Source organism: Poecilia formosa, unplaced genomic scaffold (assembly GCF_000485575.1).
Source record: "Poecilia formosa unplaced genomic scaffold, Poecilia_formosa-5.1.2 Scaffold127, whole genome shotgun sequence".
Classification (NCBI taxonomy): domain Eukaryota; kingdom Metazoa; phylum Chordata; class Actinopteri; order Cyprinodontiformes; family Poeciliidae; genus Poecilia; species Poecilia formosa.
Genome location: NW_006800066.1, coordinates 209990 through 235947, shown reverse-complemented (window position 1 = coordinate 235947; position 25958 = coordinate 209990). Strand labels below are relative to the sequence as shown.

The window sequence follows — 25958 nt, the reverse complement described above, 5'->3', positions numbered from 1 at the left end:
CGCGTTGCCAGGTGTTCAAAGCGCCAAAACGACGATAAGCGAGACAAACAACCATGCACACCTGAAGTCACTTTGGAATCTTTATTTAATATAAAATTCATGGTTGTGATTGCGGTAGGGAGGCGAAGAACACGGATAAAACCCACGCAGCGACGGGGAGAATATGCAAACTCCACTCAGCCTTGAGGCGGCGTTTAACCGGAAACCATGTCACCGTGAGGCAAGCAGGCCTCACATTAAGTCATTTTATTTTAAAATAGTTTTATCACAGTCACATAAACTCAAGTTCTGGTGGATAAACAGTAATGGCTGATATGACGTCTCTCTGAGTATTTATTAATAGCATGGAAACCTGAACATGAAAATCAAGGACGTATCGGGACGTAAAAGCTGAAAATTGAGATTACTGGTCTTTGGACACTTGGTTTCAGTTGACATAGTCGGGGCGTGATTTACAGTTGGCAAAGATGACGTAAGTTCTTTATATAGATCGACTTGCAATATCAATCTCGTTATTTGAAACAATGCAATCGCAAAACCCTGCTTGGACACAGTGGATTATCATGTTTCAATCAAACAGCTTGACTGTAACCAGAGGAGAGACTTATGCATGGCAGCTGGGACTGATTAGAATCTAAATAAATGTTGAGCCGTGGTTGGATGATCCCGGCTGCAGCCTTCCTCCATTTCTTCTGTGTAGTTGATCTTCGAACAAACTAGAGCTGCAAGAACATTACATTTCTAAATTATTATAGAGTGCAGTTACAGAGTCTCCATCACTCTGGGATCCACATCACCCTGATGCCGATCATTTTGGGTAAAGTGTGGCATCGAGGGCCAACTGGCCGCTTTATTAGGTACATCTCACTAGTAGTGATTTGGTCCTCCTCTGTTTGCTGACAGAGAACTTGATTAAGCAGGAAGTGTTTCCACTAAAGGAGTAGTTTTTCAGGAACATTATTATTGCGACTGAACGTGTAAAACCAGAAAAAACGCAGCAGGGAGGGAGGTGGGACTTTGTACTCCTTCGGAATGGAGGTTTTGAATTGTTTTTCATATTGTAATTCAGTCTGTTTCCATCTAAATCATGAATTAGGATGGAGCTCTTTATTGTTTTGAAGATTATTGGAGAACAGCGGAAAGAAAATGCATTTACAATTTGAAACATTTCTATCTGGTTAGCAGATGTTTTTTAAAGATTAAGAATAAGTATTAATTGTTGCGCTGAATGTTTTTGTTTTTAGAGTAATTACGTACATGCGTATAATTATCTCTGCCCATTGTTGGCTCAGCGACGGGCATCTCTCCATTTTGGCTGGATCCCATCTTTCTGTTGTTCTGCTGCAGATGTGTCTATTGTTGGGGCCGTTTCTCCGGTCCCTCTCCAGCGGTCCTTTCTGAGAGGATGACTTTATTATCCCAACCTCGCCACTGGCATGCTCACCTGGCGTGACATTACAGATCATCGCTATCTGAGGCCGTGGCTTTGTTTCAGGTCGCGACAGCAGCTGACAGCGAGGCAAGGGCGAAAACAGCCCACGGTCTCTTGGTGTCGGTGCCGAGCGCCGGCTGAACAGTTGGAGGGATGAGGGGGTGAAAGAGGGCTGAGGGCTCAGGATGAGAAATGGCAGATGGACGAAAGGAGGGCAGATAGGACATGGCGACAGCTGGAATAGGTTGTCAAATCTGTGAGTGGCTGCTGAAAACGAGCCAGTCAGGAGGTTTTTATATCACGGGGGTTATCAAGTTGACCAGCTGGCAGGTAGCCTGGCTATAAAACGAGATGGGAGGCTTGGAGCTGGAAACGGGCGGAAATTCACTGATGTCGAGGCCACACTGGAGAGGTGGAGATTGTATTCCTGCATGCTTGCTTTGCAGTTGAATTCAGAATCTGCCAAACGGAAATGCACAGGGTCAGCCTCAGGAGGCGAATTAACTTTAAACTGGATTTATTTTACAACAGCATTGAGTTTCAAAGCAAGTACTGACTCTGAAGAGTTGACCAATAAAATATTTGGTTCAGAGTAGGATAAGTGAAGTGGATAAGAGTGTGTTTAAAACCATTCTGTTCCTATTAGCTTGTGTAGAACACACATCAACACGGAGTCACCTTTTCTCTCTGTGTGGCTCTTCTCTCTTCACCAGCAGATTACATTTCTGGAGCTTCTACATGACACATGAAAATGTCTTTTTATGCACGGGGGAGGAAACTGAGACCAGCTTAAGCCCCTTAAACCGCTCCTTCATTCCAGATTAAATGGCCGACATGAGGCACTTTAACTCGTGAAAGGCTAGACAAAGAAACCGTTGTCGATCATAAGACTCATTAGGAAGGTTAGGCAGAACTTGCAGAAGCTTTCCTTTGCAATGTGATGGGTTTAGCAATAGATTTGCATATTTATAAAAGATAACTGACCTTACTGAATTAATAAAAATACCCAGTGTTCTATTAGAGGCTCTAAAATTGTAACCAACCACTGGTTTCCTGCTCTGTTTTGTCAGTGAATCTTCCACTCTTCACGCAGTGGAAAGACTGGACTCCAATTCGTAATGGTCACACCGTTTCAAACAGTTTCTCCTGTCTGAGACTAAACAAAAGCATAGCGTTTATTACTGTAATGGAAATGTAGCTGTTACGAAATTCAAACGGGGCAGAGGAATATGACGTGCTAAAGATAAACGTTCTGTTGGTTTAAATCCAGAGGATTCTCAGGAGATGAAGAGTTCAAAAGCTCTTTATTTTGACCATAATAAACTTTAACATACAGTGTATATGATAAAATAAAAAGCAAGGACTGCTCCATTTTTAGTGAAATCAGACATTGAAATTCATGTATTTTATTAAAAATAAAATAGCCCGATAGAGCAAAACGTTGACTCTGACCAACTGCGACAAAAGTTACATTTGAATTTGTCTAAAACTCAAAATCTACTTCATTGACGTAAACAAACTCTCAGCTACTTCAGTGCTAGTTGGAGAGAAGATGGACGGCTCAGTGTTCTGTAATCCAATTGCTTGCTGGAAAAAGGCTTTGCTAATGGAAACTGTGGGCAAAACCTCCCCCTATTAAAAAGTGTTAAAAGCGCTTTGAGGACTGCTGGACCTGCTGTAGCTCCGGGCAGCCCGCTGTAGGCCGGCTTTCAGCCCATTAGGTGGTTTGTTTTGGTCGCCGCTTCTAATGACGGATCACTACAGTAACGGCTCCTTAAAGATACAACTGATCCTTTGAGCCTGCGTGTCTGTTTACGCTGCGTGTAATCTACTTTTTTGACCACATGTTCAAAGTGTACAGGATGAGTGTAAATTCTGTCCATTAAGTCTGCTCTGCGCGTCCGTCCAAGCTGCTGCAAGGACGCTGCTTTCAGAATATCATGAACCTTGGGCTTTTATTGATTTTTAGCTCAACTTCCACAATGCTGGCAGTGAAGTCAGCATTGTTGCTCTAAATTTACTGTATTCTCCTGTGTGCTGCGAGGGGATCGCAGTATGCCAGCACTACAACCTAACACTTGAATCTTTATTTCTTCTTCTTCTTCTTCTTCATCTTTTCTTCTTCGTCTCTTCTTCTTCTTTTTCTTCTCCTTCTTCTTTTTCTTCTTCTTCTTCTTCTTCTTCGCAACAAAAGCTTAATTTCACACACATTCAACAAGATGTCAGTTTAAGATTTATTTATTTTTTCGCTCCACTTACTGCCTCATCTTGCTGCTTTTCAGTCTGCAGAGACACATCTCTGCCTACTCGTTTTGCCTCTTTATGAAGCCTCCTCCTGATGCAGCCATGTCCTCTGAACACATTTTTCGAAATTAATGAATAAAATGATTTTTTTTTCTCCCCATTCCCACCAAGCCTGCTGCTACAATTTAATGTGTCCCTGAGACATGTGGCACACCAGAAGAGGATCTTTTCCTTCCAAATTTTAATGATTGTCCCTGTAGGCGCTCTTCATATCAGCTGGGGTCTTTCTCTGTTTTCCCATCCAGGGTGGACTGACCTATTTGAATTGGAGATTATATCGGTTTTTTTTTTGTTGTTTTTTTTTTTCCTCCTCTGCTCTTTTTTTTGCTTTGATTTATTAATGGTTATTAATTCTCAAATCTAAAATTCCTACTGTCTTGAAATTTTCATTTATCATTTCCAGGTATGTGGGGGGGTGGGAGAGAACTTGTACGACTTTATTTCTGTTGCCACATTACAACTTTATTTGTTCAGAATGATTGGGTTTACATCAAGGTTCAACTCAAAGTTGTAAAATATTCTACAAATAAAGAATTCTGCAATATTTCTAGACTTGTTTAAAACTTTCAATAACTTATTAAACAGAATCAAACAAGTAAATGTGTAACTATTTAATTTAAATCTACCGCTTAAAAAGCACAATTATTTCAGCATTTTTTCTTAACTGCATTACATGAATTTGATTGGTTTGCAGTTGATATGATTTGCAAGTTAACCAATCACATGGTGAGGTCTATTTGAGCCATTGTGGCAGTTTCATGATGGATGGCATGAAAAATTGTACTTTTTTTATTTGTTATTGTGTGTAATAAGTAACTGAAAAATTGATCCAATTATAGATATATTTTTATTTATACTATTGCAACCTTTCATAACTTTACATCGCCTTTAAAACTTGTTTTTATTTGCTTTAGGATCCAACATTTGTTTAAAAAAGAGAGAGTAGAAAACTCAAGGATTGAAAAATAGAAGGAAATGGATTTTATAGAATCTGGCTTTTAGACCTACTAAGGGAGAGAGCCCACTGACAAACACTCATTCTTTTTTTTCTTTTTCTTTTTTTCAAAGTGTTGTTTCTTTGCTTTTTTGCCACCTAGACATTTCGAATTGATAATCCCCAGGAGAATTTTGTCATTGAATATTTTGAAAATCATTGGAACTTGGATGTAGAAAAATGTGAATTTTGAAATGGAAAAGTGAACATTTCTGGCACAGAAAGTGTTGATTTGTTTGAGTGACTGCAACCTTTTCCCTCTCCAAGCTGCAACCTGCTCCTCTTCCAAAGTAGCCATTTTTGCTTGAGCATTTTGGCAGTTCTTAGTGTGAAATTTTCCGCCATAAATATTTTAAGAATAGCTCTTCAAACAGCTGGTTTAGTTCTTTTTGGGAAAATCACTTCCTTCCTTGCTTTGCCGTCCTCAGCCTGTTACATTAAGCTCTGCAGTCAAACCCGGTGCAGTTAATGTAGGCCTTTGATGGTGTCATCTTCACCTCCCCAGTTTTTCATCTCATCCTGAGCTTTTCAAAGCCTTCTTTTTTTTCCAGATGCGCTCTAGTTAGTGAGATCAAGGGGGATATTTCCGACACCCAAATGAATCCAGCTCGGAGGATGGCACCTCTCCTTTAAAAATACTCCCAAGGCTTTATTGCAATACAGTATATGAAAGAGATCATTAGGCACTTGATGTGATTTTCTTTTTTTTTCTTTTTTTTTTAACTCCGGTGGAATAAGTGACCCCAAACGTTCACTTTTCCCTATCAGTATAGTTCCAGCGATTCAGCAATTACCACAGTCATTATAATTTCATTTACTGTGACTGCTTATCTTGACCTTGAAACTTTTTCTTTTTTTAGTCCCAGTGCCAAACTGATTTAGGAAGTCTTCTCAATTGCTGCCTCAGTTTTATATTGGCCAGAGCTTTGAGATTACGTTGCTTCTTGTCTTTGTATTTGCAGTTCCCAAATAGTAAACTTGACTCATGGACTTATGTGTGACTTGAGTTAGTCATTTGCATTTCCAAGCAAGACAATCTTGTCAGAGGTCCATATAAATGACATCTGCACGGGGAACACCTTGCACTGTTCTTTTGTTGAATATTATAATGGCAGAATACATTTTGCTCATGCTTTCCCTCCATCACAAATCATTCTGGGACTTCACGACTAATTTGGACATCAAAGGCAGCGGGAGCCTATCCAACAGGGGAAGTACAGTGTTTATTTTAGCGGTGTTTTTGAAAACACATCGAACATTCCCGTCATAATTTAATATTGCCAGACAAAAACCTGTCAACCATTAGACATGTTGCCTGACATGCGTCTCTAGCCTTGCAAATATATTTCTACTTTGCTTCCAATTCAACTTCTTGTAAAGTAGTACAACCCTGGAAGAAGGGCTAAGTGGATAGCATGTGTTAACCAAATGGAACTAATTTTGATCGAATAAACCATTAATCGACAATCGTAAATTGATTGTTTGCATCCCTATCTGAAATGGGTGTTAAATTCATTGTGTAACTAAGCAGACAGATGACGCATAGGTAGCATTTACTTAAGGGCAAACGCAGCACAAACACACAGAGCTCATAGCTCATTCCTCTGTGAAAATCTGGTTGAAACTGGTTGTTTCAGACATTGTTGGGAAGGTCAGCGTTCTTGGATTAGAAAAATTGGTAGAAGATTGGGTAAATGAAGGCCTAATGAGCTAAATTGAGGTGAAATGCTTTAAATGGAAAGCAAAATCTGAAAGATGAAAAGAAAGCAGAAAACGTCCATTGGAATGGATTAAAGAGCCAAAATGGCAGATTTGGCTAATGCCAACCATTGGCAAAAGCCCCAAATAAGTTCTATTGTTGAACAAACAATGGCCAGAAGCATTACAGCTCACCAAATTAAAATGAATGGTCTAAACAAAAAGTGGAGCAACATTTTATGAAAGCATGATTGTTTGTGACAGTTTGTCAGAGAAGACACAGAATTCAAATCATAGTAAACCAGCAAGCATGGTAGCTAAATCGGCATGCCATGAAGATTGTACTCATACTGTTCTGTTTTTAGTACATTTAACATAGCAGAGATTATGGGTCGGTTGAAATATACTGGAGAATGTGAGGAGGTCACTTTGCGGTCTGCCAAAGGTGGAAAGCTGCTGAGATGGACATTTCTTTGAGAAAACATTCTCAAACAGACCAGTATGTTCTTGAGTTTCCAGCACAGTCAGCGATTTTAATCCAATAGAAAAGTTGTAGGGTGATGCCAGATTTGTAGTTACTGAGGCAAAGTCTCAATGCTGAAGAGTTGGGAAATGTGGTTTAATTTGTCTGAGCTGGAAGACTTGTTCACAAGTACCAGAAGTCGGTCGAATCAGCGAAACACAAAAATGTGCCATAGTTCTCAGAAATGGTGGTTTGGTTCCTGACCTTCCACTGGCAGCATAGATTATACAAACAGACACGCATCACATTTTCTGTGTATATTATAAAGTAAATGACTACTTCATTAAACACATTCAGTATTCCCAATCACGTGTTACTAATGCATTCTGATGACCGTCTGTCATTTCTCTACTCATGCAGGAAATGTTGAAAAGAAAGTGGATTATGCTGTGATCTCTTAAAGCGATGCCTCCTTGACTTCACAGGAAGCCACGTCAGTCTAGCGCTGGTGGAGTAATTCTGTTCTCCACATGATGTTGTCCATGCCACTTGCGACATTAATCAGATCAGTGATTTGCTCTTTTGGATCCCTGGGCTACAGTTCAATCAGCAATCTCCTTCCTCCATCTTACTGACATACAAACACAGACGCGCAGCCTGCCATGCGGTTGCTGTAGCAAGAGCTGGCATGATGTCATCTGGCCACTCCCAGGCAAGATTTGATGGGGGCCAACAAACAAATGCTGGATTTAAAAAAAATTGTTTTTGACTGTGAAATGCACTCCCATCTCTCGGGCTCATAATGGGGTGCTGGATCTGCTTCTGCCTCTGGCTGGGATTTTGAGATTTGCTTCCCAGACGACAGTGAGCGGAAGGAAGCCTTTGCTCTCGTTCACCTCTCTTCCTCTGTTGGCTATGAGGGGAGAACGGCAGGAGTTTTCATCCAGGATGAGCTCATTGTTGCCTTTTGTGCATCCCTTAAGCCTGGAGCCAAATTTTCTGCTAAGATGCTATCAGCGTGCATCTCGCAGAGATGCGTTATCTGTGAGTGCCTGTGCTGCCTGATTTTTTATCTTTGCTGAAGTTTGAAAGTCGGGTTAGGGCAACCGTCTGGAACGTATGATAAGATTCATGTCCCTACTGGCTGGAATTTCATTTTGTCCCTCTACAACCACACACTTTCTTTAAGATTTTCTGTGAGGGTTTGGCGTGCATTTTATAATTTGTAGACCCACCTGCAAGTGCTTTTTGGTGGATGTCTACCAACTTTGCAAAACTAGATGGACGTTTTTCCACTTTTTCTTTTGCAAAAAGGACACGTAGCTTGGATGGAGGATTGCTAACAGGAATGACCAAGTTCACATGTGTACAGGATGTCTGCACGTCTACGAAAAGTCTTCTAAAGTCTCAAATTCATGTAACTTAAAATCTTTAATATGTCTGAAACTCATTTTAAAAAATATGTCAGGTTTAAATACCTTAATCATGCATTTTGTTATGAAGGGACTATTTAATTTTGACTATTCTCATATATGTACTTTTTTTTCCTCAGGAATTTTCAGACTGGTAACAGTTTGAGTCTTACTCAGAAATCTTAATTGTGTTTTGTGAGTGGAGGCACACTGGGAGTAACAAAGAACAGTGACAGGTGAAAGTCTTCGCCACTTGGGGTGAAACAACACAAGAGACACAATAGCGAAGTTGAACATTTTTCAACTTGTGTCATAAACCTGTGTGCACATATGCACAATTCCAGATCCATGAATGTCATCGGTCACTAGCTAATGATCGTCGCTTCATGTTGCAAATTCCATAGGAAACGAATGGAGAGGGAGCGACGTCACCTCACATGTTGACCCCTCTGAGCACAAATTTATCTTCGGTTTGCTGGATGACGTCTGTTTTCACCACAGACTCACTTCTGTTGCCAACCCACAAGAGGCATTCTGTGCAATAAAACTTTTATTCTGGGTACAACGGTGGTTAAGGCTGTAGAGAACCACATGCAGTGCGAGAAGCACAAATCTGCTGCCAAGTGCCACAAACAGACCTCAGAATAACAATTTTTGCTATGCTTGATTGTAACACAGCAAGATCCCCCAACCATCCCTTTATATAGTATTTTTTTAAATTTCATTTAAGGTGGGATTAAAAAGACTTGACGTCTGAAATTTGACTTTCTGAAACCCACAGGATATCTTGCGTGTATGTTTCAGATAACCGTCCTGCTGGAAGATGAAATCTTTTGCATCTCATAACAGGTTTTCTCTCCAGGGACACCATATATTTGGCTCCTATGAACCCTGACCAGCCTCTCTGTCCCCCCCTTGCTGTGTCCCCTCACATCGTTTGAGGCAAACTTTAAATAAGACTTTGTTTCTTCTGTTACGACCAGTATAGGGGTGGCCAAGTCGCTAACTTGACGCCGTCAGTCTTAGCACTTCTTGCCAGATTTGTGCAGAGGACAGCTAAAGTTTTTTTCTTGTCAACAGATGCTCTCTGCTGCTCCTTTCGCAGGGCTGTCAGTTTAGGTCGACAGGCATGTGTGGGAAGGTTTGCTGCTGTGCAACAGTCTTTTCATTTTTTGGATTAAACTGCTCCATGAGATGTTCACAGCTTGGGATTATGTTTTATGACCAAACCCTGTCTTAAATGTCTCCATAACTTGGACTACCCCTGAACACACCTGCTGTTTTTCCCTTTTCTTTCTGGTTGTTCACTAATGTTCTCTAAAAATTCAAATTAAAAATAAAAAACATGAAAATGTATTCTACTTATTAATTTAAGGATTTCCAGAAGGATTTTTTTTTGGCAGTGGATATATAGCATACTTTTCATAGTTGTACTGTATGTTTCCTATAAGGTCACCTAATGTTTGATTGAAGATTGTAATATAAAAATGCAAAAAAGTTCATTATGTCTGAATACTCTTGGTCTGTCATTCAGGTCCATATTCTAGGAGATCTTGCCCAGATCTTGTGCATTGCTGCACAGAAACATCCCTAATTAACGTCATCTTTTACTGCCAATGTCATACGCTTCATTAACTTACTGCTGTGCTGATCTGGGACAGTAGATCGACTACGGCAGCTTGGAAGCGAAAAGATGGCCAGCAATGAAGCACTGAATGAGGGGGGGATAGAAATTCAGAAATGAGCATGAACCCACATGGGTAGAAGGTTTGCTTTGTAATTTATGAGCCCCAGTACCGTTTCCTTCAGTCTCTCAACGCTTCTATTGCCACGAGACCCAAATAGGTCACGCATGTGTTTTAGTGGGCACCACAAGTCGAGAAGTAGGTATAATTGTTATCTCAGACTGCAGCGACCCCCTGGATGTGTTAGGAAACTCTATTTTTTTTTTTTTTGCACAGCCTCAGCAACTGGAGAAACTCATCCCTGCTCAGTGATCTGTTGGGAGTTTTTGACCTGAATTATAAGTAAAAGTGCATAAAGCGGCAGTATTTTCTTTACAGCCATGAGCAGCCCCTCGTTTTTGTCACGTAAGCCCTTAAGTGTGGGAGCCTCTATGCGTCTTGGGTGACATTTAATCAGAGTAATAAGACTCGTCATCGTTTCTTTATTGGATATTATTACCGCAATTTAGCCCCCACCGCCTCCCAGTGCTGCGTTCTCTTCAGCTCGTACAATTAGGCATTCAGAATCCCGGTTACGAAGAAGCTGCCTTTTTTGTGTTTTACAAAGTCTGAAAGCCCCCAGAGTGATAACCGTAATCGGCACTGTAGCTCATTACGTTGCCCGGATCATTAAAGGCGGCTACATCAAACAAGAACGCTTGGGTTCACATGCGTTTGTCTTGTTTTCAGCGTGTTGTCGATGTTCAGTTCCAGCTTTAACAAGCAAGACCTGAATGACTGGTAGATCTTTAAACCAGTCTTTTTTTCATAAATGGTAAATGGACCATTAGAAAACATTCTTGGCACCAACAGTAATGGGAGCTGGGTTCAAAGTCATCAAATTTACAAATCCATCCACAAGACTCGAGGTTTCTGATGGGTGTGTGCTGATGTGTGTGTGTATGTGTCTTGAGGTGTTTGGATTTGGTGCTGCTGGTGGTCTTATTAAAGTGTCTCTGCTTCAACACCCTGAAATCTGGGTGTAGTGATGGACTCGGATCTGAACCTTTAGAGAAACACAAAGACGATTACAAAGTCAGCCTTCTGTTACCCGAAGAACATTTCTAGGATTAAATAACTAATGTCCCAGCAAGATGTTGAGAAGCTCATCCATGGATTTATCTTTAGTCTTATTAATTACTACTACAGTGATAGATTATAAATCACCAACCGGCTTAGCACCAAGATACATTAAAGACCTGTTGTCATATCAACCTTACAGACCACTCGGGTGTCCTGGTTCTGGTCTACTCAGCATTGTCAGACTCAGAACCAAACACGGAGAAGCACCGTTCAGCTTCTATGCTCCTCTAATCTGGAGCAAACTTCCAGACAACTGCAAAGATGCTGAAACACTGAGTTCCACTAAATCGAGGCTAAAACCCCAGCTGCTTATAGTTGCATTTGAATAGTCTTAAGTGGAACATTGATCAACTTATTTGTGTATTTGCGTGATGATTTTGATGATGGCATTTGAGGAAAACTAATGTTTATTACTTGTTTCATAATTGGGCTATTGCATTACAATTTTGTGTTGTAAAGAACTTTGAACTGTGTTGTTCCTGAAAAGTGCTGTACAGATAAACTTAAAAACTAGGTCATCTGCAGAACCCTGACCTCAAACCTTTGATTCAGGTGTGTTGGACCAACTCATCTAAAAGAAGATGCATAAATATAGAAATATGCTGATTCAGAGTGTTTATGTTCTCCCAGTGCCTGTGTGAGTCCTCTCCAGGTACTCTGGTCCAAAATCAATCACACTCAATAGTTCTCTATTGAATCAGATTTTTTTTTTTGGCTTTATCATCAGTGTGATATAAAAAGTTTGCTTTGTACTCCAGAATTGTTGACTTCACTGAGATCATAAATGTCTACCTGGTTTATTTATTATTGCAGCAGCTCTGAGCCCTCTTATAATATTCCTTTCTAAGGCCTGAAGTCTTTTTTTGGATTTAAAATGTTTTTCGTTTTTATAGAAGTTGGCATTGACTCGTCAGTTTGTCTTCTGCTCCTCACTTTATGAAAGAAAAACACGTACTCTATTTGAAGTCATCGGCATAGGTTCTACTGAATTTATAAGCATTAACTTTGAAAAGACAGTACGGTTTGGGAGTTGAGCCTTCCCAGAGACTGACCTGTGGAAAAGTGAAACATCGCTCCGTCACCACGACTGCAAGGGAAGAACAGAGGGGAGGAAGAAAGAAGCACGCTCCTCTGTTCTTTCCCATTACATCTCATAGCCATAGAATATGAAACAGCAGATGCAGCCATGTGTTAGGAAATAATGATGAGGAGACCTCGGTGGTACAGAGGACGGCATATAATTACTCAGCCCTTGCAGCAAATTTTGACCCCAGAGGATTTTGGAATCACACTGGCATGCCTGCTCATGCAGACATGGCAGCTCTGGGGCAGCTATAACTTGTAATATGATGTAGGCACACTGTCTTAATGATTGTCGAGTTTGCTGGGAATGGGAGGGGGGTTGGAGGAGCCATGTAGGAAAGAGGCATCGTCTCTTCCGGACGTTGCAGAGCACCTTACTCTGATATTTAAGCCAATGAGGCAGGAATGTCCTCCTGACTTCCTGCTTCGCCTCTCAATGACTCTACAGATCCAAGCAGAGCGATTATGATCAGAGGGGGAGAAGTAACAGTGTCTTATCCTGCAGAATCATTTATGTTGATGGTATAATCTTCAGGTGTGTTTTTAACAGTTCTAGTTTGTTTTTATCCTCCATCTTTTATTTGAGATTTTGTGTCCAATACCTGATTTTTATAAAGCTCAGACATTCCCATTCCGGTTCTCTTTAAGAACATCTAATTAATGACAAATACTTTAACTGTCTCATCCGTGCAATAACAGTAGTTATAGAAAGGGGCTGTTTTTCACCATTACTGAAAATCTGAACATACAGTTAAAATTTCTCCAGGTTATTGAACGGTGTGTACAAATGAAACCTTTTGTCATGAACACTTAATTGTTCTCTTTATCAGATGATTCTCATTTTTTAAGTGTCATTTCAAAATGAGTTCAAGAGGTGTCTAGCTTAATAGTTGAGAAGGGAAAACTCTAAAAACCGTGTTATAATTAATAAATCATTCATTTATTGTGACTATAAAACGCCCTTAAGCAGCCTTTCTGCCATGAATAGTTTTAAATTTTTTATTGGGACCATGACTGTGTCACCCAGTGTGTGTGTGTGAATGAGCAGTTGTTACACAGCTCTGCTGTTAAAACAGCGTTCCTCTAATATTTCAAAACAACAAAAAAATATAGCCATTTCACATTGGAGCAGGGGGATATTATGCATTATCAAGGCACATAGTTCCATTTTATAGCAGTCTAGTAACAATGTTGCCTTAGTTTTTATGAAAATGCTGTAAAAATCAAAAAGAACTTGAAAGGAATTTGACTTTGCATCGTAGCCGTATCGGACACTTTTAAATTGGCCTCCGTCTCTTTAAGATCTTCCTACCCTTTCCCATGCTCCCATATCAGCGCAATTTAAGGATTCCTCAGGTATGCATGAATGTGCAAATCGACACTCCAGGTAAGTTTTTGATGAGGAAATAACATTATATCATGTAAAGCTCAAAAGTCAATTTTTCATATCGCTCCCTTTAAATTCTCCCATCAATCAAGTTTATTTGTGTAGCACATTTCAGCAGCAAGGCAGTTCAAAATGCTTTATGTAAAATGCTTTACGTAAAAAAAATAAAATAAAAAATACAAATGTACAAAGTCACAAAAGACGCCATGCAGCCAACAATTTAGAAAACCAGCAGCAGACATTACATTTTGATGAGTGTCATCATCAAAACCATCAATACACATAAAATATATTGCTCCATGTTTCATTTATTATGGTTAAAAAGCAACTCGATTTCGGTTTTTAGCCCTAATTTAAAGGAACTCAGTGTTTCAGCTGTTTTACATTTTTCTGGAAGTTTGGTCCAGATTTTTATCAAAACCTTGCCAGCATTTTGGACCACACAAGTTCAGAATCCCATTTCTCTCTGCATCATGTTGCAACTCTTCCTGCCGAAGACTCCTGTGATGAGCATGGCTAAGGTTTTTGTCATGCTAAGTTGGAGGAAATTCATTTTCCTGACTCATTTTTCTTTTTGTTTGTTTTTCTATATTTACAATCCTCCCAATTCCCCTACCATTGTCTGAGCTTTAGGTTGTCGGCAACTAAAAATATAAACATGGTTGGGCTGTGCAGCTCGCTACATAAATTATCGGCATTCACAGCGTGCATGCATGGAACCTGAAATATTACATCCTTTGGAGTTGCTATTTTTTTAAACATTGATATTGCAATAATTGCGGCTTGATCTATTGAACAGCTCACCTTCACATTGGTAAAATTTCAAGCTGTGCACATGTTGTATTGACCAAAAATGAACCTGATGGTAGGTAGACCTGCTAGTGGGTTTTCATCTAAACGCCAAATGACAAGAAATTAGCTGTTTTGAAAATGCTGTCAGCCCAGATTTCAGCCTCTGATCATTAGATCAGTAATTACTGTTGCTGTTTCAAATGTTTGCATTTCAGATATCAGCCATTGATTTGTTCCCTGTTATGACTGCAGCACTCTTATCTGTGCCAGTAATTACTCCCTGTCTCTGGGATACACCACTTCCTGCTGTTCCTGCCTGGCTCTCTCCCAGTGCTTTCCCTATTTCTGCTCTGTGGTAACAGTAGGTTTTGATAAAAGAGAAGCTCTGCATCCCAGTGGACTCCTTTTTTTCTAAATGTGGAATTGGTGTTCCTCTCATCCATTCTCTTTGATTCAGATCCTACTGTTGGAAATTCAGTGACTTTGTGCTTTTGGGAGCATCTCATTTCTCATCTCCCTCCTTACCTATTAAATGGACTCGCAGCACAAATCTTTCCATGTCTCTGAATCCATCTTTTTATAGACAGCCTGGGCTCACTGGCTCTGCAACATTTTAGAAAGAATTGAGGAAAATACTTGACCTGCAGCGTTGGCATGGAAAGCGCCACATTCCAGATTCCTAAAACACTGGATTCTCCTAACCACTTCTTGCCTTTTTTTCCCCCCCAGTTAAATCTGCAAGGAGACAAAAAACTGAAATCATTAATTACAGCCCAAAATTTGGGGACTACAGTCCCCTCATTCCTTTCAAAACTTTACGGCAAAGCTTAGTACTTGCACCGTGTTGAAAGTGTAGGGAAATATCTATAATATTTGGACACATCAGTTATTGGCCATAACGGCAGCGTTCATGTCAGATATGAATATCAAACTAAATTTTCAAATCGGTGCATCCTTGATGATTACTACTACATTTCTTGTTTCTTGGATGAGAATAAATTCTTAAATTGCTAGTGTAAAAATAAACTTTGTGTCAAATTTCTCAGGTTATTTGTAATGTTTTTTTCTGTCCAGTATGACGTAATGCTGCTGCTTTTCTTGGCCAGTTCACCGTTTTTTTTTTTTTTTTTTTTTTTTTAAAGAGGACCTGATCTAATTGGATCTAATTAAATTTGTTTTTACCTGGTGAGATAAAGGTAAAGTAAAAAAAAATAAATAAAACAGACAGTTGGTTTGGATATATTTTAATTTTCTTTTCCATGAATGAAAATAGTTGTTTTGAAAGCCACATTTTGTATTCAGTGAAGTTCTTTTTGCTACTTTAAAAAGTTCCAGTATGACAAAGAAACAACAGAACTTCACAAGAACTCTCCAGAGAACTCGCAGCGTAGTTGGAAATAACTGATGATTTTACTATGAATGGAGCCTGAGCTTTGTTGTAAATAATGGTTTGATGGGAAAGCTGGGACCAGAGAGCCTTTTAAAGGTGGAGTCTCTCAACATGCAGCCTTTTCTAAGGCTGTTGTTGAGCTCCGACTGTAGGTGGCAATTTCTCCGGCAGAGCCTGGAATACAGACTGGGCTCGTAGATCCTCAGACAGACGGGAGGTGCAACTCTCTGCAGTCTCCTTTAGGTCTGCATGTGACATCCGGGCTGTGAAACCATTCCTCTTGGAGGATAATTATACACATCTAAAGATTTGCATGGAGACATTTCTTGGCTATAAGCGTTGAGCTGCTCAGTGACATTTAAATATCAGGCGTCGCAATTACTCTCTTGGAAATGTGACAGGATCTGGTCATTTCTCCACACATTTTTAATTAATGTATTGGTAAAATATGAGTGCTCCTTGTAATTGTTCCCAACCACCGCGTGAGACAAAGTAGCTTCATCTGAGGCTTAAAATTAGGTTACATATCAGATTATTGTGCTGTAAGTTGTATTACATTGCTTAAGATATGAAAAACCATCAAAAAGACATTTATGCAGAGCACGTTGTACTTTATAATGGAATTGCTTCATATATATGATATCATTATCTGAAATTGCGTTTTTTGTAAATGTATAAGTACATTATTTTTTTTGTAATAATCGAGGAGACATTTTTGGCACAATTCATACTTTAAGCTGCAAAATGTTCACACTTACTTTGTAGATGAAAAAACAATTTCTTATTAAAAATAAAGTAATTTTGAATCATGGAGCAATTGAAAAATGGTGAATAGTGTTATCAATGGAAAAAGACTGTCAGCCATAATCTGATTGGATATCCCTAAATATTTATTTATATAAAAAAAAGAAAACAATGCTGTTTTCTTGCAAAAACATCTGAATTGTATCTTTTCACAAGCGAACCATTTTCTCCCTGGCCTTTTTCTCGGAGGGGATTTGATTTACGTGAGAACGTCTTGCTTGCGCTGCGCTTCTGGTCGTCTGAGGTGAGAGCAGCGCTGCTGGGAAATCACAGGGAAGCAAGTCGCTGACAGATTGAGCTTTATGTTTTCAGACAGTCCGAATATTTAACGGTGATGGGACCAAGACGAAAGTTTTTGGGTGACATCTCAGCCCGCACCTCCTTCCACTCGGATCAGATTCTCTCCGCAACAGTTACCGTTTAAAGTTCAGATGTGTTGCGTTTCCTCCGAGTCCTGATCGATACCCGCCGAACCCCAGTTGGTTAATCGTATGCTTCGCTTCTTAATGGTGCCGTTGGACAGAAGGCCCGGTTTCCTGGCGGTTCTGTCCCTGATGAATTCCCCGCACGTCGGCCCGCAATTCTGTAGGAGCTGATGGTCTGGAAGCAGACGTCGCGGGAATGAACCCTCGTCTCCGTCCTCTTGTCACAGGCTATTTCAAGGTGCATTTATTGCTGAGCCTTTGCTCCCACCGTGTCCCTAGAAATAACTCTTTCCGTTCCGCCCTTCACTCTGAACTGCTCCTTTATGCTGAATAAAACCCCTTTTTTTTATAAGTTCAGTCATCGATATGCGATGACAACTTTTTTTTTCTCCTTCTTTTAGGAGGAATTTACATATTTGAGGCTGCCATCTGTAACGATAATCTATTATATCTTAAACTAATTTACATGGGTGACGGATGGAGGAAAAAAAAGGGAACATAAAAGGCTTTTGTGTCTTTCTGCTGGAGATTTAATGCCAGTCTAACAATGAGATGTTGAATTTTAATACCCAATAAATAAAACCTCCTTCTCGACTCACACTAAAACTTACCTGCACTGTTTTTTATTTCCTACTTTGGGTTTATTCATATTTTTTATTTTTTAAATCACAGTTCGTGGAAATTGGTTGCCACACGCTAGTTTTCACTCTAAGCAGCAAATTAAAGTTCTTCTGATCTTTTAGGTATTTTTTTTTCCCCTACAAAAGATGAAGACGTCAGAGCTGTCAACATCGAACTCAGTTGACCAGACGGCTTCTTCCTCGTTGCGACAACACAACAGAGAGCCAAGTGGGTCAGGACGTTGATTTATTAACGTCCCAAATGTTGTTGTAGCTGCCGAGATCAAAATGTAAAGTGCAGTGAAGTGTGAAATGATGCGGTGCAGCAAACCTACCTTTTGTAATTTCTAACGGCTTCCGCAACCCCCTGAACTCTTGCAGGTACCTGCAGATTAAACTTCACTATTTTGTCCTGTGAAGTGAAGTTGCTCTGCACATTTTAAAGTTGTACAACTTCTTTTGAAATCATTCCAGAATAATGCAGTGTGCGCAGAACTAAGCCTTGTAGTATCTGTTCTACAACTAATATATCTTAAAAATATTAAAATTATTCAGCTTCATGCTGAGATTTGACTCTGGCTTTACTAGGTTGCCTGCAGATGACCAAATGTTTGAATCATTCTGTTAAAAGTTGCCTGAATGATTTAATTCCAAGTAAAATACAAGTTTTACTTTTCTTAATGATGATGCACGATGCCAAAAAAATTGTGCACTATGTTTAGATTTTCTTAGAATATTTTGCTCCATATATTTTTTGCAGTATAGCCAGCACATTGGTGCTTAATTGTATAAAAATGGGTTAAATTATTTATAGTTTTTAAAGGGAGAGAAGTTTGACTTGTAATAAATTGTAAGTCTCCCTTTTGTTTAAAAAAAAACAAAAAAAACAAAAAACGTTACGTTACGTTTGCCAACATTTTCCCTGAAGGAAAGAATCCAAGTATCCATTCCTTTGGTAAATGTCACAGTTTCATCTTTTCCTTTTAACTGAAATCAAAAGATCCCGCAATACCTCAGACAGGGGCCAGTCTGAGATTCTAATGTTTGATAACCTTGGGGAAAAAAAGGCCAGTTTCAAAAACTTAAACAAATGTGTGTGAGATATTATAGTTATTTTAAATGGTTCATCAGCTACAGACTAAAAAAAAAAAAAATCCCCTCAAATGTTGCAGCACAACATGTGCTAATTAGCATGTGTGTGTCATCACCGTATCACTTCAAAGGCTTTAAAAGTCGGTGACAGACACTCCCAAGCTGCTTGTACATGGGTGCAACCAAGAGCCTGCATGCATGGGTAAAATAATAATTAGGCTGTCGATAGCAGTTTGTTTACTGAAACAGATCCAGTCTCAAATCATAAGTATCACACATGTCTGTCACTGGAATATGAACAGACGACAGGATATTGATCTACAGCAAACCTACCACCTAGACTAAGAAATGCCTCAGAATGGTCTATTTTGGAAGTGCATAATCCCCTTCCTGCCAACCTCATTTTTCATACGCACCAAAGTGATGAATGTGAGAATGTATATGCCGACTGTCAGAACGCAGAGCTACTGGAAGAAATAAACAATGCTCATTGAAAGCTGCTCTTTTTTTATGGGCTGTTCTACTTGCAGTTAGAGCGTAGAGACAGTAGAAGGTATTATGCTAATAGGAATGTGACTTAAATAAAATGAGGCTTTCAGAGATGATGCTTTTCTTTTGAGCATGCATTGTTAGCTCTCTGCATGCTGAGCTGATGTTAGATCTCAACATGCAACAAAAACCCAACCATCTGCTTGTATTACTAAGGCCAGCTGGTTCATTTACCAAACCAAAGCTTGGAAACCATTGTGTTTATCCCAATGATAATTACTCCAGAATGACTGTTTATTTATTCTAGTGTTTTTTTTTCCTGTTTTTTTTTTTTGTTTCCTTCATTAATGAGTTTGCGTTTTTCTAGTTTTGCCCCTTATTGTGCAGACGTTTCTATGCATTCCTGGAAAGCAGGAAGTTTGATTTTATCATATTTGAAGTGTGGAAACAGGAAGGTAGTTAGTAAAGTTTGCATTTTGAGACTTTATCCATCTTACAAAAAAGTTGAAAATATCAGATTCTGGAGAATTATGTATGCAAATATGAATTTCATAATTCATATTTAATGACATTTTTGTTTTCATAATGGACAGTTTCTAGGTGTCAGTATTTAAATTTTTTTAGCAATTTGTAGTAATCAAAGTTTACGTCTGTGCAGTATTTTTGTGTGGTCGTTCATACTACTAGTAAAAATGTGACTGTAATGAGGCTTTTGCCTGAACGATTTACGATGCACAAGCGCAGAAGAACGTAGACGTCACACAGCAGCACAATGTCTGGGCAAATAACGATGGATGCCACCGTGTCAATTTAAGTCAAATGAAATGCAACATGATGATTCAGAGTGACGGCACTTTCAGGACTCGTATGGCGTTAGTACCACATATGGAAGTGACACAATTTAGATTTTTTGGCGGGATTTGGAAATGTGCAAAAAAAATGGGATCTGATTTGGGTGGCTTTTCCTGTGAACATGGAAGAAGCTGTCATGATTGATCTCCTTGTTTGACTCAGTTTGATTGCTAGATTTTCTTATATAAAATTGCCTTTTCTTAGCTGAACAGTTTTAATTGAAATATAGAAAACTTCATCGACATAATCAAAGCTAGACAAATAAAACATGGAGAAGCTGTGATCCCAAAACGGTGAAATTTGTACCGCTTGGTTCGAAACTCTAACACTTGATTAAATTGTCTCGATAAATGTGCCTTATCCCCTGTAAATCCTCATGAAAATTTGCTGTGCACTGTCAAGCAAAAGGAGATTGCTCAAGGATTGTTGGCTTCTTCCTTCAGAGGTACAGAAAATTGAGCCTGATTTGAAGTTGAGAGGAGATCAAAATGGCGGATGAGCTGGGCTTGTGGTGTAATTTACCCTGGAAATCCAGACAGCTCTCCAAATGAGATATTTTCCAACATAGAAATCCCAAAATTGAGCGGCAGGGTTGTTTTTTAAATGGAAGTTTCTCCAGACAACCAAATAAATGCCTCGACTCACAGAAAAATGTTTTTTATGTGATGCAGTCTAGTTTATGGAGTTCAGATTGTTGTCTGGGAAAATTAGGAAAACCCCATTAGATATTGTTGAATATTGGGTTGATGGGATTGGCTGGTTAAAAGAAAACATTCTCTCTATGAACATCTTGGGCTCTGGGATCTAATATCAGGTATAAATTATCAAGATTGGTGACTAGAGAGATGAAGATTTTGCCAAATTTCCGATATCTGATGATGGATAAACAATTGACTGGCTGTTCTGACTTGTCCTGTTGCTCCTAAAGAACGGTCATATAAAACATAAAAATGTTTTGTCTGAGTAGACACTCTAAAACAGAGCTCTGGTATTATATAAGACTAAATGATCCTGGAGTTGATATTTTAAACCATCTCTTCCACTTTACCTTAATAGTTTGCACAACTAGCAACATTGAAAGAGAAATTTAGGTTTGAACACAACAAAGATGGTAGATCTTCACTTTAATTTGGAAAATGTAACCTAGATTCAGATCACAGTTAGCCTGTTTGACTGCCAATAAGCATTAAGACATGTCACAGAGTGGTCTGTTGGCTGAGCAGCAAATAGGAGACCAATTGGTCTGCTGCTGTTTCTTTAACTTCAGAGGCATTATTATTCAGGCATTATCTTAACTTTCAATTATCAGTCTAATTTTTAGCTTAGATATTTAGCCTAAAACCCATTTCTAAGTTATGAATAAATAATGGTGGATTTTACAAAACTCATCCTCAGCCCCATTTGGAATTAAACCCATAAAACAGTTCAATGACTCAGCTGCACGTCACCGTAAATGTGAATGCGCCTTCAGTCGGCTCCAAAACCTTAATAAACTGTACTTGTTGGGGAGATATGTTTACCTGTTAAATTGCTTTTCTTTTAGCAACGCTGCTTTAATTGATGTCGTTTCTTCTCTCTTTCTTTTTTCTTTTTTCTCTTAAAGCTGTGTAGGCGAATCTGTTACTTGAATGGAGTCTCAGCCAGTTGGTAGGTGGTCCTTTTAATGTGTCCCTGGCTAGTTTGCATTCAGATCGCTAAACTAAAGCAGACAGAAAAGTCCCAGGTCACCTCTGAAGGTGATCTCAAGGAAACGTCCCCGATGCGTTTTCACGGTGTTCATGTATTTAACGCTGTCCTGACACGGCTGAATTACTCGGAACATACTCTCTGTTCCAGGTAAGACCCCAGGGAGACTGTCTTAACACGTTTGTGTGTTTGCACTTTTGATACTGATGCAAAAGTTTAATGTGTGCACATTTTTTTACAGCATGATAATAATGAAGTGGTAAAGCACCACAACACAAATATTCTTTTGATGATATATTGTTTTGGATCCCTGATGTTAATATCTTTTTCTGTTCTATTGGATCTTAAAGTGGAAAATGAGTAAAAGTAACAATCACAAAGATGATTTTAGATTCTGGTGGTTTATAAGCATCAACTGCAGGTTATTGCTGTCGAGATAAATCAATATTTTTAAACATCTCCGCCAATTATAATAGTTAAAATACTATTTAGTTTATTTAGCACTGTCCAGACATGACTAGATCACTTGGGATGCATGTTAGTGCAAAGTGCAAATGGGGTCAGAGTTCAGAGTGTAAAGCATAGAAACTTTAGTACTCTATTCAGCCTTCCTGTTATTGAGTGTTTGCTCTCTCTTTCACTGTTTTGAACTCTGAATGATCTGACGAGATGTAAAAATACACTCCTTTTAAAAAGCTTCCTAAATCTCTGTGCTTCCTTTGACTTCCCTTGTAACCACCTCCCCGATACTGAAAGTCGCTTAATTTGCATTTTCTCTCTGTATCAGTATCCACACTGAACAGTTGCTGGCTAGATTGAGCTGAGCTAAGGTGGGGATTACACTGATGGAATAAAGATTGGTCCAAACATTACATCCTGCCCTCGGCAGGATTTATTGTACACACGTGAATGTTGCAATCCTACCAGAAAAAAAAAAAAGACCAATATGGGTTCCCATAATGCTCCGCTCCAGTTGGTGTCTCGGCTCGGGTTTTGGTTTCTCCGTCTTTTATCGTTGAGGTCATCTGCAGATCATTCAATTAAGTTGCATGTGTGGCTGATGATAAAGGGGAAGAGAACTGCGACGCACTTGCGCAGCTGATATTGAATAAAAGCATACTGTAGCTTGTAAGTAGCGATGAAGCTCGTTTAGTCACGCTGATAATGATGACCTCATCTTACCAGGAAGCTGTTAATCAGTGAATCAGCCCTCGGAGGTGTCTGAAAAGGAGGCGAAGCTAAGCCACTCCATATTTCTGCTCTTTGATTTTATGTACGGAGTTTATATAAGCTTCATTTTTCTCCTTTCAAACATCCACCCAGGAGTGTTGTTGTATTAGTGTTGCTCTTCTTCGCTGGCGCTAAGAGGCTGCTAGTCATCAAAGGCTCTGTGGCCTGAAACCACATAGGCAGCTACGCATTAAATTGCTAATGTGCCCAGCAGAGCCACGTTATCCGTCCCATCGACGTGACAGGGGCATGGATGAACCGATCTGTTCAGCTGTCCATGAGATCAATGGAAAATGGGTTTTGCGGATTCTGCTTGGCACTGAGCAGAGTCGTGCCTTTAGAGACTTTGCTTTGAATTGGCTTTGTTTATGCCTCGCTGATTTGACAACCGCTGAACAATGAGGCTGAAGAACCTGACCAGTTCCATCTACTTCCAGAGCGTCTCTGTGGAAGCGCTCGCACACCTGGCTGACTCCATTTCATGCTATCTTGCGTTCTAGGGTTATATTTATTTGTTTTTGCCAGCTGCATGTTTCCCCTACATATGGGGAAACATGCCCCATACGTAGGGGTTTCTCATAATTTTGAGGTCATTAGATCATCTGCATGGACATGCGGCAAGTTGATGGAGAAATTTAAGTTTTGTTCTTCCATAAGAGTGAGCTACTATGTCTGCATTTTCTTTTGAGTAGCTCCAGTTGCAGGTAGGGTGGGCTATTCTGTCAGTGTCGGAGCCTCAGGTTGTTGAGGAATATGATTGCCAGCAAAAGCCCAAAGGAAAAGCACTATTCACAGATTTTACTAGCCTTTCACAATACTACTTCTACTTTTGTTGGATTTTTGATTACTTTAAATAGTGTTTTGTTTTGTTTCCTTTACTCAAATTAAGTGTTGCCTGTGGCTGCTTTCTGTTTTATTGCGAGGTAAAGTTGTAGAAGTTCATAACAAAATAAGAACGTCATCATGTTACGAGCTGCTTTTCTGATCCATCCATCTGTAGCTGTTTAACTGCGAAGATGGACGCAGTTAAACAGAGCCATGCTGGAAAGAAAAAGTGGGAGTTTTAGAGAAGAGAACAGGGCTTCCTGTGAATTTGTTCCGCTGACTAGCTGCTAAAATATCCTAGCTAGCTTGCCATTTTGTGTTTATCATGAACAAGTGCAAATTTGTATCTACTATTACATGACTTTGTCTTAAATTTCATTCATAATGGTCTTAGTAAATATCTTAAGTCTTACATTTGAGTTTATGAAACTTGCAGAAACTCTGTATTAGCTACGGCGTACATGAAGCATCGACGTTGGTGGATAGCATGTGCTAACGAGTGTGTGTCGTCGTTGCATCAAAGGCAATAAGTTGGTACTGTTTGAGTGGGCAGGAGTCTGTCTGGAAAGTGCTGACTCAGAAAGCAACAGGGAGGTTGAATAAATGTGAGCTCATCAGATGGAGTGCGGTGACATTTGCGGTGGTAAAGTGGCAAAATCCGGAGAACTTTGACAGGTGACCGTATATTCGGTGTGAGCGTTTCTTCAGCTTGACTGAGGATAATGATATAAAATAAGCTTCTTTTGCAGAGATCAGCAGCACCTTGATCTCCTCAGCGCAGCATTACCTCATGGGATGATTAAATGAGACTAGATGAAATGTGAATCAAAGAATTTCTCTGGTGTAGAAGAGCTTTTTCTTCACAGACAAGGTTACACTCACTCTGTTGTACACCTCCCAGGTAATTGGCCTTTAGCTGACTCCTCTCTGTCTTGCACCTGGAGTATTTTCCACCATCCATTTGAGCCTGTGCTCAAACCACAATGCATCCCAAATTAATTAGCTGTGTGGCGGAGGAGCTGCCGCTGAGTTCCTCCGTTTTCTTCGGTGGCAGTTTTCAGAAGACTGTCGGCTCTTTCTCTCAGCTGCTTGACAGCGTTCCAACCCCCTCCCGACTTACCTCAACTACGGTTTGACTTGGGTCATGTTTTAAGTGAGAACGCTGACATTTATTCCCACGGCCTGATTGATTTATTGAATTAGGAGGGAAAACCGAAACCTGTTTAATGTCGTCACATCCCGAGTAAAACCGTCTGATCTTCTAACCAAAGCCTGACCTCGGAGCTTTTGGCGTCACTACAAAGGCTCAGCTTGTGAATGGAGGAACTTACTGATCTCACTTCGAACAAATCAAAGCAGCTTAATATTCTTAGATCCTTCTTAAAATCTGAATAAAATAATCTGTTTTGTGTTGCTTCATGTTTTGCTTTCATCTCCGCCTAAGACGATTTGATCCCAACAAGAGCGTGTCAACTACATTCTGCATTACAATAACCCGTTTCTGTTTCTTCTGCTTTTGTTGTGTTGCTTCAGGTTCAACTACAGATCAACCCACCATCTCACCACCAATGGCTTCTACGAGTTCCTCAACTGGTTTGACGAAAGGGCCTGGTACCCCCTGGGCAGGATTGTTGGCGGAACAGTGAGTGTCTGTTTGAAACGAATCAATCGCGCTGTGAAGCTCCGCTTTTCTTCTTCTGTTTATTGCATCCAGCGCTGCATTTAACGATGCCCATAAAGTTGTTTTGACCTGAATTTGTCTGGCTGGGGAAAGTGGGCTCCAGTGCTCTTGTTTTATGTGAGCAGATGAGGCAGGAATGAGATTTCAGAGTAAGGTGTCTACATTTTCTTTTTCCTTCTGGAAAAAGAAAAGTGGACCAGAGTTTTGCTTCTCCATATAACAATATCATGAAGTTTTCTCTGCCCTAAAAAAAAAAAAAAAGTTACTGCAATATTTCTGTCATTGTCGATTTGTTTTTATAACCAGGGTTCCTATGGAGTCCAGAAAAGTAGAACAGTTGTTTAAATTATTTTCCAGGCATGGATTAAGTATGGAAGAAAAAAAATATTAGTGGAGAGAAATATGTGTATTTCCATACTTTATTGGCTCACCCATCTGTTTTAAATGTAGGGTGCTTCCTTCATGTTTATCTTTTTGTGTACCAGTTTCTCT

At 39.6% G+C, this 25958-nt stretch overlaps 1 protein-coding gene across 2 annotated transcripts in view; it reads left to right on the top strand.

Moving 5' to 3' along the window:
- Nucleotides 1-25958, top strand: part of LOC103144446 (dolichyl-diphosphooligosaccharide--protein glycosyltransferase subunit STT3B) — a 104692-nt gene that overhangs the window by 14235 nt on the left and 64499 nt on the right. For both annotated transcript variants that reach the window (XM_016676087.1, XM_016676088.1), the window contains exon 2: nt 25319-25427. In XM_016676087.1, the coding sequence (XP_016531573.1) occupies nt 25319-25427 (109 nt within the window). The remainder of the gene's footprint in view (nt 1-25318; nt 25428-25958) is intronic.